Here is a 17,578-nt window from a genome sequence, read left to right as displayed (position 1 = left end):
AATCCTTGCCAAGGTTAGCGGTGAGGTATCAGGCATATAGGTGTCATCTTTTTTTGGTGAATAATGCAGATTCAGCGACAAACACATTTTGTGAATTCGTGTCAATTTTGCCAACATTATTTTGTTTTAAAAAAATCTAAAATATCTAAATGTTTTGTTTTGACATTTTTTAAATAAAACATTTTGATCTTTTGATTCAAAATTACTTTTTATTTCAAAATTTCCTTTAATTTTATTAAAAACATTAAATGCTCAAAATGGAAACAACACATTTCAATTCAGGACAAATAAAACATTTCATTCCTGGTGGATATTACTCTGTAGGCAGGTGAATGCTTCAGAGGATTCTCATTATGAAAGCCAGCAGTCATTTAATAACATATTACAAGTAGGATTTGTGATGCTCTGTAGGCAGCCAACTTTCCAACCCTTTTCCTGCCACTTCCTTTTCTGAAGACCATGGGTTCAGGATGTTTGATGTCTGCTTCCCAGAAGTTTGAACCCCTGGCATTGTTCATAATTGATGCCTAAATTAAAATCAAATATAAATCTCTTAACCTAAATAGGGACACCCACTACCATGTTGTTCTTTGGAGAGCAACTTTCTGGTTCCATGGACATCACTTGGACAGAGTAGTTGCATCCTTCTGCAGCCCATGCCCGATCCAGATCCACCAGCCCCATACAATGTTTTCCTAGAATACCAGAACAAAAACAGAAACATTAAAAGACTTCCTTAATTTTTAGTAGAAATATATGATCTACAAAGAAATGTTCCCTTTGGCATCAGAATCATAGAAGATTAGGGTTGGAAGAAACCTCAGGAGGTCACCTAGTCCAACCCCCTGCTCAAAGCAGAACCAACCCCAACTAAATCATCCCAGCCAGAGCTTTGTCAAGCCAGGCCTTAAAAACCTCTAAAGATGGAGATTCCACCACCTCCCAATGTAACTCATTCCAGTGTTTCACCATCCTCCTAGTGAAATAATGTTTCCTAATATCCAACCGAGCCCTCCCACACTGAAACTTGAGACCATTGCTCCTTGTTCTGTCATCTACCACCATTGAGAACAGCCGAGCTCCATCCTCTTTGGAATCCTCCTTTAGGTAGTTGAAGGCTGCTATCAAATCCCCCCTCACTCTTCTCTTCTGCAGACTAAACAAGCCCAGTTTCCTCAGCCTCTTCTCGTAAGTCGTGCCGCAGCTCCCTGATCATTTTCGTTGCCCTCCACTGGACTCTCTCCAATTTGTCCACATCCTTTCTGTAGTGGGGGGCCCAAAACTGGATGCAATACTCCAAATGTGGCCTCACCAGTGCTGAATAGAGGGGAATAACCACTTCCCTCGATCTGCTGGCAATGCTCCTACTAATGCAGCTCAATATGCCATTAGCCTTCTTGGCAACAAGGGCACACTGCTGACTCAGATCCAGCTTCTTATCCACTGTAATCCCCAGGTCCTTTTCTGCAGAGCTGCTGCTTAGTCAGTTGGTCCCCAGCCTGTAGCGGTGCATGGGATTCTTCCATCCTAAGTGCAGGACTCTGCACTTGTCTTTGTTGAACCTCATCAAATTTCTTTTGGCCCAATCCTCCAATTTGTCTAGGTCACTCTGGACCCTATCCCTACCCTCCAGCGTATCTACCGCTCCCACCAGCTTAGTCATCCGTGAACTTGCTGAGGGTGCAATCTATCCCATCATCCAGATCATTAATAACATTAATGAACATTGTTCAATTATTAGTGAAGTCAGAAAAGTTATTTACATAGCAGTAAATAACTTAGAATCTAGATGCAACCTAATCCACATCTCTAAATCTGCTTTCCCCCATTTCACCTATATTTTTATTTACTTAATTAAATAATTAATATTTCTATGGCAACCATTATTTTACGTGTGTGCCTCACAAACCTCACATGACAAAGAGGTTGGATTATTATCCTCCTTTATGGACGGAGAAACACAATGTGTTCTTTTCTATTACCCAAAATTACGGGATGTGGGATACATCATGTGTACGTGGCTGGTAAAGACAGCTCCTGGTACTAGGGAAAGATTGGCACCAGCTCCTCAGGTGGGGGAGGATGGGACAGAGGGGAACTGGTCCCCACTTCCCATCAGCCATAGCCATTTTCCTAATCTTCTTCATGTCTTGTCTAAAATCTGGAAATCTTAAAGTGTTTAACAAAACTATTAGCCCATTTCCACAGAAAATACAAAAATAAAATACTGAACAAAGTTTATCCAGGGTGACTGATTTGTGGCAACATGAAAATAAGTGCTCGCCAGCAAGATGGGTGGGAGAACTTGATGGGGCCAATGATGAAAGGGCGGACAGTCCCAACAGAAGGGAGGGAGACACTCGCCAAGGGACAGTAGGTAACTCCTCCCCCATGGAAGTCTCTGGAACTCACTGACCTGCTGGGGGAGAGGGGTGCTCACTGGCCAGCACTCCCCAGCTCCCAGAATTTAGCCCAAAGCAGGGGTCATATGGAGCCTCTTTCAACTCCATTACAGTAGCCCACTCTACCCACCTGAAGTAGGAATGGGAACCTGGCCTGACAGATGCTGCAGCTCTAGCCAATCGCCTGTTTAGGGGGTCAGGATGGAATTTTTTCTGCCATGAGGCAATTGGAAGGGCACCAGGGGGTTTTTTGCCTTCCTTGAAGCACCTTAAAGCCACAGGGGGTTGAGTAGGAACACAGTCAATTTCTAACTGAGGTACTGGGGTGGAGTTGTTTATTCATCGCAATTTGCAGCCAGTTTCCAATGCAGTTAAGAGAATAAAATGAATATTTCCCAACCTTGGGCTCATGTGATAAGGTGAGCCTTTGTGGCTCGAGGTCCTCACCCTGCTGCAACCCCTGTCCCTCTCACAGGGGGGAAGGTGCTAGCACTGAGAGAGAGCAGAGTACTGGGTGGGGTAGGCTGAGGAGAGCCTAGCCTGCATTATGAGCCTACCTAATGCCAATTATGGATTATATGGTAAAGAGCCCTGTAACTCTTGTATTGGAACCAATTAAATGCCCGGTTTTGGAGAGTCTGAATAGTGAGCAGGTAGCACCCCCTCCCTTGTGTTACAGTTTAATAAAAATTGCAGACTGCCGCTCTATGCACGTCTCTGTCCTCATCAGTTACATACAGTCTAATTACTTCTAGAAATTGAAACAAAAACTTCATTTTAGAAACCTATTTGGGAATAAATCTGAGCAACTGTAGAGGAAAAGTCTAAATTGTTCTTGGTTTAGAATTTTGTAGGATAGTAAAGTAAAGCCAAAGGTATATGTTTTCTTTACAGATTTCAGGTTAATATTATTCAATACGTTTGGTTCCTATCTATGTCCAAACTATCTGAACTGATAATTCACAGAAAAGGTGGCACTTTCAGCATTTTCACAACCGTTACAAGAAAGTTTCATCAGTATCTTGAGATGTATTAAAGATTCATAATTATAAAGTCTTGAACAAGATGCAAAAGCTACAATAGTCTCTCCTTTTCATACTCCTATGCTCTTATCTATGGCCTGATAAAATAATACAATTTAATGCATTTGGGATCAGAGAGTCACTACAGTACATTTCACAAAAGCTGGCACACAGATGCAGAGCTGCATATCATATTTAAACATTTCTCATTAAATATTAAACTGTACTGAGTTCAATCTATTTACTATTTTTCCATAACAAATGGATGGTAACGAGCATTTTCTTCTACATAATTAAAATGCAGATTGCTGAGTTACACAGAAAACATAATGCTTCACCTCTAGTAAGATGGTTCCGCGGTTGGTGGAATTTGGACCCCTCAGCTGATGAACACAGCTAATTCTGATTGGTGGCTTTGAACACAGTAGATACACAGACTGGTTGGGAGTGATTAATGGGGTAGGGTGGATGGGAATAGTTCAGGGATGTGACAGTCCGGCAGGCATATTTGCTTCCCTGATATAGATCTTCCCCTACCATCCCCATTTTGGCAAATGGATCTTATTCATACATTCATAGATTCTAGGACTGGAAGGGACCTCGAGAGGTCATTGAGTCCAGTCCCCTGCCCTCATGGCAGGACCAAATACTGTCTAGACCATCCCTGATAGACATTTATCTAACCTACTCTTAAATATCTCCAGAGATGGAGATTCCACAACCTCCCTAGGCAATTTATTCCAGTGTTTAACCACCCTGACAGTTAGGAACTTTTTCCTAATGTCCAACCTAAACCTCCCTTGCTGCAGTTTAAGCCCACTGCTTCTTGTTCTATCCTTAGAGACTAAGGTGAACAAGTTTTCTCCCTCCTCCTTATGACACCCTTTTAGATACCTGAAAACTGCTATCACGTCCCCTCTCAGTCTTCTCTTTTTCAAACTAAAACAAACCCAATTCTAGGATAGTAAAGTCTGCCAAACTTGGTCTGTGTTTAGTTGCGCTGTAGCACTGATCCCTGTATTTGGGGTTAGGAAGAAAATTTCCTTCTGTGCACATGCACACAAAATGTGATTATAGTGATGTCATTGTTACTTATTGTTCACCTGGGAGACTGGTTTGGAATATCTGTCACAACGTGGGCCCTGTTCCCCTGCTGGTCTCACTGGGATTTGTCTTAGATATATGAGCCAGTACTGGGATCAGATAGGGAATACTAGGTAGGCTGGATTGATGCTGGTGACATCACTGCTTGGGCATGGATGATATTATTGGGCACAGTGGGCACCAAAATGCCCAGTTTGCACCATAGAGAAGAGTGGGAAAGGAAGTGATTATGCCCTGATGGAGAGGGTACAGAGGTCTTCATTATTTAACAGGGAATTATGTTTTTCTGGGTAATTGTTTGGGTTAAATCAGCAGTTTTTTAGTCACAGATACCCAACAGTAATTAGTACTATATAACTACCACTGATAGATAAACAGGCTGAACTGTTGTGACCAGGCCTTTAAGTTTGAGGTATTTATCTGGTGGCACGTGGGCAGTATGACAAGCCAATAAACCCGTACTATTTTACAGAAGTTGTGTGACCCACAGTAAGCATTGCTACATATATCATTTTTTCTCAACCTTAAAAGACTGGAAAAAAAGCAGAATAAGCCACTTTCTCACTATCTACAAATATAGAAAAAAAGACACACACACACACCCCTCCAAAATTGTTCCCATGTTTTCAATCATTTAAAATTCTTCTTTAAAAAGAAAATCTGAAGTGCATTTGATGTAGCTTTTCAATACCTGATCTTGACCTGTCAAAAGAACATGAATCTAACACAAATGTGGTCTGACCTTTAGTTTAGTCATTTGAAAACAAAACTTAATCCACAGCAACCACGCCCCCATAAAGATTTTTCAGTAGAATAGAATAGTCTAATGTCTAATTGAATAGAATAGAAAAATGTTAGTTTTAAAATGGAAATACCAATGAGGTGTTTTTTTTTCTCCTTGGGGAAACAAGTTTGTGAGGAAAAGTGTACAATTTTTATGAGACAGAGAACATACAAAAAGTTGAAATAATTCAAAAACACCTGACATTTTGTATCAAAAGGCTGACAGAAGCTCATTTGATGTCCCTTCCCTCTCTTTTGAACTGGCAGTTTCCTTCCCATCTCCCATGGCTATCTCACAAACAAAAGAGGAGACACCCTTCTCAGTTGGTGGAGTATACTTGTCAGCTGTAACCCTGGCAATTTTTTTCTGTCTAAATACAGTGGAATAGCAAAACAATCATATCTATTTTTAAGTAAAATTGGAAATCATCTCAGAATCTGCAGTATTTCCTTTAGTAGTCTGAACTATAGGAAATACCTTGAATACCACAAATGCAGCTTTTAAAAATGTATTTAGATTAGTTGCTCCTACTGCCTTTGATGTATTTCATAAGCGTTTTTGAGCCAAGAATATCCACCTTCACTCCCCAACAGCATCTGCCCTATCTTGGCTTGAATTGTTGTTGGTTTTTTTTATTTGAAACTAGTTTGTAGTCTCCCTTTTCCTTTAGCAAATTAAATATTGCAGAGGAATGATACATCCATCTGCCACAGTTAAGCTAATTCTTTATCCGCTCTTGAACATCTGTCATTTGTCACTATCCTACACAAGAACTAGAGATGGACTTGAGCTGTAAGATGTGGATCTAGGTTCAGATATCATCCAGCGAATGTCTATATTTTGGGGATGTTTGCATCTGGGAACTAGTAAAAAGCCTTTCCTTGAAAAAATAATAGCCTTCCCCTTTACTTTGGATCAGCCCCTCTTTTTTAATTAATATATGTCTGACTTGAGCCATAATGGCCAACAGGTGAGGGCATTTTCCAGCAGTTAATGAGTCGCTGAAGGAAGTGAGAGACATTAGCCCAGCTGGTCATTAATTGCACGGAAATGCCCAACCTACAGGTAGTTTTTGCTATTATATATCATGACAATATAAAAATGTAAAACAGAAAAACATAATTTATTATTTAATACATCAAATAGCTAAAAGCTGAACTGCACATTACCACAGATATATTACTGTTTTTTTCCCCAGGAGTTGGAAGCCAGTACACTAACCAAATAGCTTCATTCTCAGAATGCTGCTAGATTTAATTATCCTTATTTAGTCTTTAAAAACTGACTCTGACTAATGTATCTAGCTTGTTCTTACTAGTGAAGTTGAGTATATAGGTTTGTCCTTCCTATATCTTTCCTTGATAATTCCCTTCATACAGGAGTTACAGCAACTTCCTTTCTTGTCACTTAAGTCCTTCGATTTCAAAGAAGTTTTCAATATCTCTGCTAAAGATATTCTTATCTTTGCTACTTTCTGCACAATTCTTGGACAGTTCGCATCTGGCACTGGATGTTTGTCAGCGAATTTTTTAAATGATTTATCACCAACTACTATATCATGTTTAATATATCTAGGGGTTTCATACTGCCACCCATTGCCAGAGTATCTAAATACTTTTCATGGGAGCTAGATTGGCTTTAGAGAGGTCTCTAGTGAACTTCAGGAAGTCTTCTCCCTTTTCAGGGTATGGAGGGAGAAGGAGCTGGTGCAGAGACATAATGATCAATAAAATGTCAAATTATACTCTAGCTCATATTTAAAAAGCTTCAACCAGGAAAAATGCTTCACTACCACAGTGAAAAAAGATGCAGCAATAGAAACACTCACTGCTATAAGTGCGCTGAGAAAACAGCAATTTAATTCCCTATTGATAAATGTACCAGTGCTTCCCATATATCATAAGCTCAGCCCATCACAAAATATAGTGTGCATATTCTACACAACAGCTGATCTGTGGAAATGCAAACCTATTAGTCTGCGTTCGGGTGGAAGCTGAACAGCGGTCTGATCTGCAAATCTGCAAAGAATCATGTGCTCCTAGAATAAAAAGTACAGAAATATGGTGTTATTTCATTACTCCTTAAAACAGTTATTTAATTTCAACATAAAAAACCTATTTAAACATTCAAAGGTACCAGAAAACTACGTGTATAGAATATTTTTCTATGAAAATTAATTTATACTTGTACTCATTTCAGCTCCACTTCAGGCTTTGAAAGTGTATACCAATTAAATTTGGATAACCACACCCATACTTCTACTTCCCTACATTTTTGGGGCAGTGAGTTTGTCTCTGGATCAGACTTCTCTATTTCCATTCAGCAGGGGAATTGGACACAGCCCCTACAACAGGGCAACAGAGGGTCCTGTGGCACCTTTGAGACTAACAGAAGTACTGGGAGCATAAGCTTTCGTGGGTAAGAATGAAGAAACTTGTACAACAGGGCAGTGTTCTTGGGTGGCATACTTCAGGCTACTTAAGCCCTTCCAGTATGCACCAATCGGCAGCCAAGCCATCCTACTGCCACAGGGTCAGTCTTGGACCTCCTCTCCCCATTTGTGGGTAGCATTCAAACTGGAGTGCGGGGGACACTCAAACATCCTGCTCTCCTATCAGTAATGATTCCGAAGCAGGAAAGAATCACCATCACCCTTGTTAGGGACAGGGCAACGTTCCATTACTCAAATCCCACCCAAATCAGTATACAGTCAATTTGAAATTGGAGTCCAGTGTTCCACACCTTGACGTGGGGAAACTCTCTTAACTCTATAGCACAAAATAAATTTAAACAAAAGTAGAAACCTCCTTATAAGATATCAAGAACTGACTCTGACTTCCTTTTTTAGTCTTTGGCTAGCAAGACAAATGAAGCAGAGGTAGATAAGTTAACCATTCTTGCAGTGGGAGGGGGAAAGATTGTGATGCAATGACAACTGAAAAGAATGCTCCTAAAAATTATACTAAGTGGGACAGCTGAAATTTCAAGGCTAAGACCTAGCAATGACAACCAGAGCTGGTGTTTGTCATTAGCAGACTAAGCAACTGCTTAAGGCCCCAAGCAGCAAAACGGAGCCCCCTATTCACTTTTTATTATGTGTTGGGAGGGGCAAAATATTCCTGCTTAGGGTCCCCAAAGGGCTAGCACCACCTCTGGCAAGAACTTTTTCAGAATTGTCCAGCTTTATAGAGCCCTCTGTAATGTCAGATGGCAATACGGACATGAGAAACTTTTCTATGGAATGTAACAGAGAACCAAAGTTAGAGCTCTTGAAATGAGCACTACTTTCTTAAATCAAACTAGGTTATCCTTCCATTCTTGGTTATTCATAGAATATCAGGGTTGGAAAGGAACCTCAGGAGGTCATCTAGTCCAACCCCCTGCTCAAAGCAGGACCAACCTGCAACTAAATCATCTCAGCCAGTGCTTTGTCAAGCCTGACCCTAAAAACCTCTAAGAAAGGAGATTCCATCACCTCCTTAGGTAACCCATTCCAGTGCTTCACCACCCTCCTAGTGAAATAGTGTTTCCTAATAGCCAACCTCGACCTCCCCCACTGCAACTTGAGACCATTGCTCCTAATATAAAGAGATGATTTTTAAAGGCTCAGTCCCTGCACTGGGTGAAGGGACTGCAAGCTCGGATGTATCTGCCTGACTTCTAACATTTTACCAGCTATTAGGGCTGCTGGAACAGCTGTTTGGGAAGCTTGAAGAAGCTGGAGCTGCTAAGAGAAAAACCCCAAATTAAGCCACCAGGCAGAGGCTTCCAAAAGCACCTGGCTTTGGTATAGGAGGGGCAGTCGGAGCTAAGGGGAGAGGTGCTGGAGGAGGCTCCAAGTAAGAGAAAGCAGCAGCAAGTAAAAACAACTCTGAGCCGGGAAGCTAAGCAGTTGTCATTTCAGTGAATGAATAAAGGGTAGCTACTATATTTCAGGCTGTAACATAGCCTAGGTAGGGTATGGGGCCACACTCAAACTTAAAAGTCTCTAAAGAAACAGGCTCAGCTCAGTTTTCTCATATAAAGAATGAGCATACAACAGAGCTCCCTGCCTTCATCTGGTTACCCCACCCAACCCAGAGAGCCCACTGCCCCTGCCAGTTCTGCAGCCTGTCAAACCAGATCTGAACTCTGAGGTAAGCATTATCACTCAACTAACTTGAAAAATGAGGACTGGCTTGTGAATACACAAACATCTCACTTTTCTGTGAAGACAACCTGAAAGTTTAACTATTGTCCAGGTAACGACTATATAATTTCCCCTTCAAAAAAATAGCAACCTGTCACATTTTCTGATGGTAGATATGGTGCAGTCATTATCAGGACAACGAACATCATAATTAAAACTATCCTGCTTTTCATGTAGTTAACTTGCTCTCTGGACAGAGCAAATTCTGCTAAACTGTCAAAGCTAAATATGTGAAATAGTTTGGTTCCTACCTTCCAACCATCCCTCAGGGAAAGATGAAAAAATGTGGCCTCTGAGTGTCTTTTGGTGCAAGCCTACAACCATCATAGCCCTAGTTTTGCAATTTTAAACTCTAATGAATCAAGGCAAAATGTTCCCATCAGAAAAGTAAAATGATAGCAGATAGACCAAGGTGACCAACAGTGAATGGATTCCATGGACATAGAGAGGCTATATCCCTGTTGGTCTATTATAAGTCTTGTTAGGTACAAATAAAGTAAATTGGTTTAAAAAAAATCAGATTTATCATTATATGGGAATTGTCATTCTTCTTGATGTCTCCTTGGATCTCTCAAAGGAAGATAAGAAAAATGAATTTAAGATGGGAACTAAAGGACACAGGCAATGTCTGCCCACCACATTTGAACTTTAGTCACTAGCCAATAATTTTAACCAATATATTAATATGATATATAAAAATGCTTATAGCTATCTGAACAGATTGTTTAGCATAAGTAGTTAACATTTAGCTGTGACACTTGGAATACCTTTCCCAGACCTGAAGAAGAGCTCTGTGTGGCTCGAAAGCTTGCCTCTCACACCAACAGAAGTTGGTCCAATAACAGATATTACCTCATCCACTTCATCTTTCTAATATGCTGGGGACGACACGGCTACAACTACAATGCATGTGACAACCTAACAGTCCTCAGACTTAACTTATTTGTAAATCTGTCCCAAAAAACTTTTACAACATTGACAAGGAGTTCGTAAAAGTACTTTAAAAGTGACATTGACACAGATATTAAGATTATTTATTATTTATTTATTTATTGCTAGGGACTGAAAGGAACGTGATTTTTTCTTCCTACTGTTCAAGTTCAAGGAGGTTTCTCAAGGTTCAGGGACTTTTTGCAGTTAAGTTACTGTGTAACATCAAGAAACCTAAGATGTCCACAGGGAGATCTGAGAAGACAAAGGAAAAATGCTGGTGAGCATTTCCAAGGTAGGTCCTCCAAATACAGGATCATTACAGACAGAGGCGAGTGGTTTGAGCATTGGCCTTCTAAACCCAGGGTTGTGAGTTCAAGCCTTGAGAGGGCCAATTAGGGTTTTGGGGCAAAAATCTGTCTGGAGATTGGTCCTGCTTTGAGCAGGGGGTTGGACTAGATGACACCTGAGGTCCCTTCCAACCCTGATGTTCTATGATTCTATATTGTGCAGGGGGAGAAGGCAAGAGGGGGCAGAATTTATAGGTTCTGGTGGTATGCAGCAGGATTCAGGGAAGGGCATATAAGCCCTGGCAGAAATCTGAGGGGGCATGTTACCCTGCGTGACCCCCCATATCATCTCTGATTACAGAAGAGGTGAGAACTGGCTCAAGAATTACATATAATGAAGCAAATTTAGGCAAAAGAAATGGTAAAATCCATTCGTCCATGAATGAGAATTCACTATTGAACAAAAAGTCCTCTTATTTTGAAATAAAAATTTTTAGTTAACACTACACCCAGTCACACACAGAAGAATGATTAGAGAAAGAGTAATACAACTATTCAAAGGTTTGTTGATCAATGACATTTTAAACTCATCTTAAATCAAATATGACATATAAAATGTATATTAAGTACTTTAGAAAGCCATTTTAATTAAAATAATTGCTAAAACAATCTTAGTAAAGAATTGTATTTATGATTTATTCCTATTTATAAAAGTGCCTATCCAATGCTCAAGGTGCACATTAAGGAGAAGCACTATCATTAAATAGAGAAAAATCTGAAGCTTACAATAGATTGTATTGTCTTTAATAGGTTGCTGTACAGAAAAAGCTAGTTCTTTAAATATTTTTCAGATAAGAGCTATTGGAAAATGAGTTCTCTAGAAGCAAGCAGTATACAAAACATACATTTAGTAAATAAATAAATAAATATACATTTAGTTAGGTCTATATACCTAAGAACAATCAATACTTATACAAAGTCTATAAAATGAGTGGTATCCAGAAAATTTTAAATTAAACATGTCAAAACATGAATCTTAGGGGTGTTTTACTTATCTTTACTAAGGGATAAAGTTCTTTTATGGTTAATCATCTGATTTTATTTTACTGAAAATAATCCTTTTTTAAAAAGTGGAAGGAATGTGAGTAGATCTGAATTACTAAACATTATTACATTGTGTGTTCATCCTCATAATTAAAAGATAAATTCATTCCACTACAAACCACAGGGGAAATGCAGAAAAGGGCACAAAAAGAAAATCTAACCACAGAAATACCTTTACATACCTTATAGGATAAAACTTCCTTGAACCGATGACTGAAACAGAAAAGGAGATTGATTAAATCAACATTGGAAATAACCAAGATTGAAAACAGAAGTAATTTTTAAACACTTGATTGAATTTTAAACAAAATATTTTTATCTTGAGGCTGTGAAGCTGTATTCAGAAGCAGAAAATATGACAGCTTTAGTTCACTTGAGTAGAAAAGGCACATTATATGTAATTTTATGTTTTATTGTACTATTTATTGAAGTTTTTTCTTTAACCATTATAAATACTACACATTTTTATGAAACCAGCTTTGTCCATATTTTATATAAATACTCTACATCATAGCCACGTATATCCCTTACAGCAGCAGTTCTCAAACTGTGGGTCGGGACGCCAAAGTGGGGCACGACTCCATTTTAATGGGGTCACCAAGGCTGGTGTTAGACTTGCTGGGGCCCGGAGCCAAAGCCCAAGCCTCACCACCTGGGGCCAAAGATGAAGCCCACCACGGTGGGGCTCGGGCTTTGACCCCCCTCTGCTTGGGTGGGCTCAGGCTTTGGTACCCCCTCCTGGGGTCACGTAGTAATTTTTGTTGTCAGAAGTGGGTTGCAGGGCAATGAAGTTTGAGAACCGCTGCCCTACGGTATATACACACATGCCTTTTGTGTCTGCCATACCATAAAACTGCATTATTTGTCACTAGAATTGAATTAAATACTTTATGCCCAGTTATTGTGGAATGTTTTCTAATATTACCAACTTTAAGAAAATTAAACTGTAGTCCCAAGGCTGAATTGCTGCACTGAGAGCTAGATAGTCTCTTATGTGCTTTAGAGCCTTTAAAATGGTAAATGTTAATAAAAAACATAACACTGTGCATTTCTACAGCACCTTGGAGCAAAAGTTCTCAAACATCTTCACAAACCTTAATTAATTTCCAGCCTAAAATTGTAATTAACTTGAAGTTAAATGATAGCATCTAGTCGACCTTTAAAAAATAAGTTGAAAGTAGTTTCTAATATTATATCTGCCCCTAAATCCCTCTGCCCATTTTTGCAACTTTACAGTTGTATTATCCTGTTTTTTTTAATATTTTTTCTTCCTTCTTGCTATGTGAAAGATGGAGACAAACAAAAGAGGAAACATACTATACAGGATATAGAACAAAACTGGGGGAACATAAAGTGCTGTCAAATGCACAAAGTAATCAAACTGAAAAAACAAATAGTTATTCTTTAATCACATTTAGTTACAACAATCTTAGATGTTTCTTGTAAAAGTAGTAAGAAAAATATTTTCAAACAAAAATATATTATTTTTAGGTTGATGAATCCCTTTTAAGATAGAAAGATTTATTTATGTCAGACAATATAGACCCAAAGAGTGGTGTATTTTCTAATAAAACCCAAATTTTATAACCTTGGAAATTCAAAAGGTAAGAGTCTACTTAAAACCATAAACCAGTCTGAAAGTATGAAAATACACTATTAAAGCTACTCAATCTTAACTCTGTCCTGAAACACTCTAGCCTTCATTCCCATATACCTACTTCCTAAGATGTGTTATTTTTGGACCAAGGGCATTAAAAAGGCCAAAGCCTAAGGGTTATGATCATGGACATCTTAAATCTGGAGAAGACAATAAGTACAGTTTGTGGTAGAAATATCAAAAGATTAACCTTAGATTAGAGGGCTTGATTGACCAGTTATTACTTTAGTTTTATGCCAGTGTAAATCCCCCAAAATCAATGGGGTTTCACTGGTGGTGAACTGCAGTAACATATTTGTCAATCAGTCCCATTGTAACTGACTGCATACGTATTGTGTGTCTAGGACTGAATGTGATACTCCCCCCTACCACACACACATCTCATTACCCATTACTGTTTTCATGAAATTTCCATAAATTCATTATTTTGGATTTGGAAGTTAGTACAGTACATGTTGATTCACTAGCACTGTATCTAACAACACATATATAATTGGTGGCATATAAAATTTTTGTGAACTGTGATGAATAGCTGTTTTAACACTGATCCAGGAATTAGTAAGTATCCCCTTTCTCAGTCGAGTATGTATTTCTGGAAAGAAGGCTGTAGGTATTTTTGTGGTCACTGATGAGGAGAACCTGTTTCTCCTGGATAGTTAAAGTCAACATATAGTTTTTCAGTGTTGACACAGCAACTTTATGGGGCAGGGTTAAGATTCTTTGGGTGACATTAATTGTCCATTTACATACTTTTGATTTCCCCCCCTCTTTATAGTGCAAATTTAACTTTACATTTCCAGTCCCTTGTACAACTAGATTCTTCACCTTCGTGGAAATGTAAATTTCACTGTTTTCTGAATGAAACCATAACAGCAAGGGCAGATGACAAAGGCTGCATGAGCCTTGATGCAGTGCTCAATCACCATATCTGTTGCCACGCCACAAGCATGCAGAGCCACCTAAAATATATAAAAAAAGGAAACCTTAACAGCATTGTTCTGTTCACTTACAACTCTATTTCTTAACACTTTTCTGGCTGACTGAATAACCTGAACATCTAAAGAGCTCAAGAAAATTCCCCATGCACTGCAGTGCAAGCTACCTGGTGAGGCAAGAGCCTATTCCCAACCACTCAGCTTGTGTGCCTCATGGCTCTCTCAGACATTTCTTTTGCTCATTTTAATGCCAAAGGAACTTCATGAACCATTCATGTTGGTGGAGAAGCTATAGATGCTGAACTAAAGTTACTTGCCAATCACATTTTACAGTAGGTACATACCATACCAACTCAACTGAAGATAAAATACATTTAAAAACAAACTCTCATTCTGGTTAGTGAAGAATTTCAGTCCAAGTAAGAAATCCTTAGAAATGTACAGAAATATTTTAAAGCTAGATTTTATAATAAAAACAATGTGTGAAATACAATAATCAGGAACACACATATAGGTCATATTATGTATCATTTCTCATTGAAAGAAAATCTTAACACACTTTCGACTATTTGGTTTCTGTAAAGCCAAGAAAGAGGAAAAATATATTTAATCAAATTTAGGTTTATGAGACAGCACCTTTTTAGCTGAGGTATTTGGTAAACAGGTATTTGTTTGTCAGAGACTATAAGCAGGCAAAGATTTTGTCATTCCATTGTAATTTTCTTTCTTTCGAGATGCATTTGTACACCAGGAAAAAACATTTAGCATGTCATTTAATCATGACAGGCCAGATTCTGAGTGTGTGCGCATGTGAAATACACAAGGAGGGTCCACCCCTCACATCTCTGCAAGTGCTAGTCATAACTACACTCACTGTGGAAAGCAGGTCAGTTCCTTTGACACAAAAGGGGAAGGAGGAGGTGGATTCATTTATCCACCCCTAAGCCCAAAGAGTGGGCTAGGCACATCGGGAAGAACAGCAGGCTGTCATGGGTATTTTAGTAAAAGTCAAGGACAGGTCACGGGCTTCCGTGAATTTTTCATTATTGCCTGTGACCTGTCTGTGACTTTTACTAAAAATATCCATGACAAAAACTTAGCCTTAATCATAAGGGACAAAACTGTAGCTTTTAAAAAAATGGGAATTTACAGAAATAAATTTTCCTTATATCAACATTTTGTTTATATATTTCTCTCTATAGGAACTTGTGCATAAAACAGGCTTTCTGCCTTAAATATTAATCTGTTCCTCCTACTCATTCCTAACATAATATTACAATTCTGTTTGACTACATGATTGGCTAAGATGGAAATTACATCACAAACTGTGATTTCATTTGGAGAACAAGCAACAGGAACAAATGAACCCTTAAGGCACAAAGATCATGTTCTCATTTACATTTTCTTAACAGAAAATAAAGAAAGCAAAACAATCCAGAACAAATTTCTCAGATTCTCCTAATGCTAATCAGCCACCATTTTTAGTCATTCGTTAAAATTCCTTTAAGTGCTGGGACGAAACAAAAAAAAAGAAATAAGATAGAACTGCTTCTATAAAGTGTTTCATAGGAGGTCAGCAGATCTTTAACAGACAAATAGTAAAAACTAGTATGCGGTCTGAGTGGTGAGCTGAGGGTTTGGTTGTGATTTATAATTAGTAGTTAAGATGTTTTCTGTGACTGTATTGACTTGTTAGTATTTCTTGACATACATTGATCTGTGAATAATTAAATTCGATTCTCAGGTGCTGAAGCCTTGATCTTAGATCAGTTTTCCAATATGTGACCTTTTGTATATTGGGCTCAAGTGGATTAAATTCCATTCCTCCTTGAGGGACACTGCTTATAATATGCAAGATGAAACATTTCAACCATCTAAAACTGACGAGAGAGACTGGTGACATACCACGGTGATATTTCGAAACTTTCTGTACTACGTGAGCATGTTATAAAAACCTGAACACACATTCTATGGATAGATTAGTTGGTAAAGTAGACTAGATTTATGCACAGAAATTCAGGAACAATTTATGGCCTTGATCTTGAGAGATTTGAGTTCCAGATGACTAATAGGTTCTCAGCAGTGCTCAAAATCTAGCCACAGCTGCTGTAGAGAAAAGGAAATCACTCTTTTCCATTCTCCCTAAAAAAAACTTTGGCTCTGTGATTTGCTTCATTGCACTGAAATCTGTAGATACATGGAAACAATAACAAGAGTGGAAACCGTACAAAAGGATACAAAAAGACAGGGCCGTAACCAGGGCAGGATGAATGGGGCAGCCGCATAAAGCTGCTGAGGGTGGAAAAATGGGGCAGAAACAGAGGCGACACATAAAGCCCCGGTCTGGCAGGGCTTGACTTGGGCCGACCCTGCAGCAACGGGGCTCAGGGAGGGAGCACCACCTCCAACACCTGACTCACTGCAGTGGGCCACCCAACCTGTCTGGGTTGGGGGGGTCCAACCAAAAAAACTGGGGGTGGGGGCATGTGACCCTGGGTGCCCCCCCCATCATCTCTGGGTGGAAAAATAAGGAAAAAATGGTGGGAGGCGCAAATATGCTTGCTTGCTTGCTCCAGGCACTAAAATGCCTAGTTAGGGCTCCATAAAAAGATAGCTAAAGCTATGACAAAAGTAAGGAAATCAAATTTTCATTATCACACAGTGTTTAATGTTGATATTGCATCCTGGTATTGCAGAGGTCTGAGAAAAAAAGTTACAGGTCATGGCCAAGATTTTCAAAGGTGACTAGTGATCCCAGGTGTACCACTTGAGAAACCTTACCAAGATTTGATTTTGATTTCAAATGCTGGGTGCTCAACACTTTGTGTCTAACCTTCCTACTTTGTCTGTCTTGTCTACTTAGACTGTAAGAGCCCTTGGGAAGGAACTGTGTCTCACTATGTGTTTGTACAGTGCTTGTCACAATAAGGGCTCTGATCTTGGTTGGGGCCTCTGGGCACTCTCTCACTACAAATAATCATATCCATATAAAATTTGCCAGTCTGTCACAATCTTTGTGTTACCAAACTAAATTTTAAAAATTAAAGGCCAGATTGTGCCACTAATGCACAACTTGGCATTGAGGCAGCGTGGAACCACAGTGCCTTAGTTGTCCTGGAGCTTCCCAGGATTCAGGAGGCGCACACCCACTGCACCACCCC

General features: G+C 39.2%; 1 protein-coding gene across 4 annotated transcripts in view; it reads right to left on the bottom strand.

The window, feature by feature from the left end:
* Positions 1–227: 227 nt before the first annotated feature.
* Positions 228–17,578, bottom strand: part of GSTCD (glutathione S-transferase C-terminal domain containing) — a 142,323-nt gene continuing 124,972 nt past the window's right edge. For all 4 annotated transcript variants that reach the window (XM_034770903.1, XM_034770905.1, XM_034770901.1 and 1 more), the window contains 4 exons: positions 14,308–14,441; positions 12,008–12,038; positions 7,281–7,350; positions 228–695 (listed from right to left, as the gene is read on the bottom strand). In XM_034770903.1, the coding sequence (XP_034626794.1) occupies positions 559–695; positions 7,281–7,350; positions 12,008–12,038; positions 14,308–14,441 (372 nt within the window). In that variant the 3' untranslated portion in view covers positions 228–558. The remainder of the gene's footprint in view (positions 696–7,280; positions 7,351–12,007; positions 12,039–14,307; positions 14,442–17,578) is intronic.

This window comes from Trachemys scripta, chromosome 5, assembly GCF_013100865.1.
Source record: "Trachemys scripta elegans isolate TJP31775 chromosome 5, CAS_Tse_1.0, whole genome shotgun sequence".
NCBI classification, from domain to species: Eukaryota; Metazoa; Chordata; order Testudines; family Emydidae; genus Trachemys; species Trachemys scripta.
This window is presented reverse-complemented; position numbering and strand designations above follow the sequence as displayed.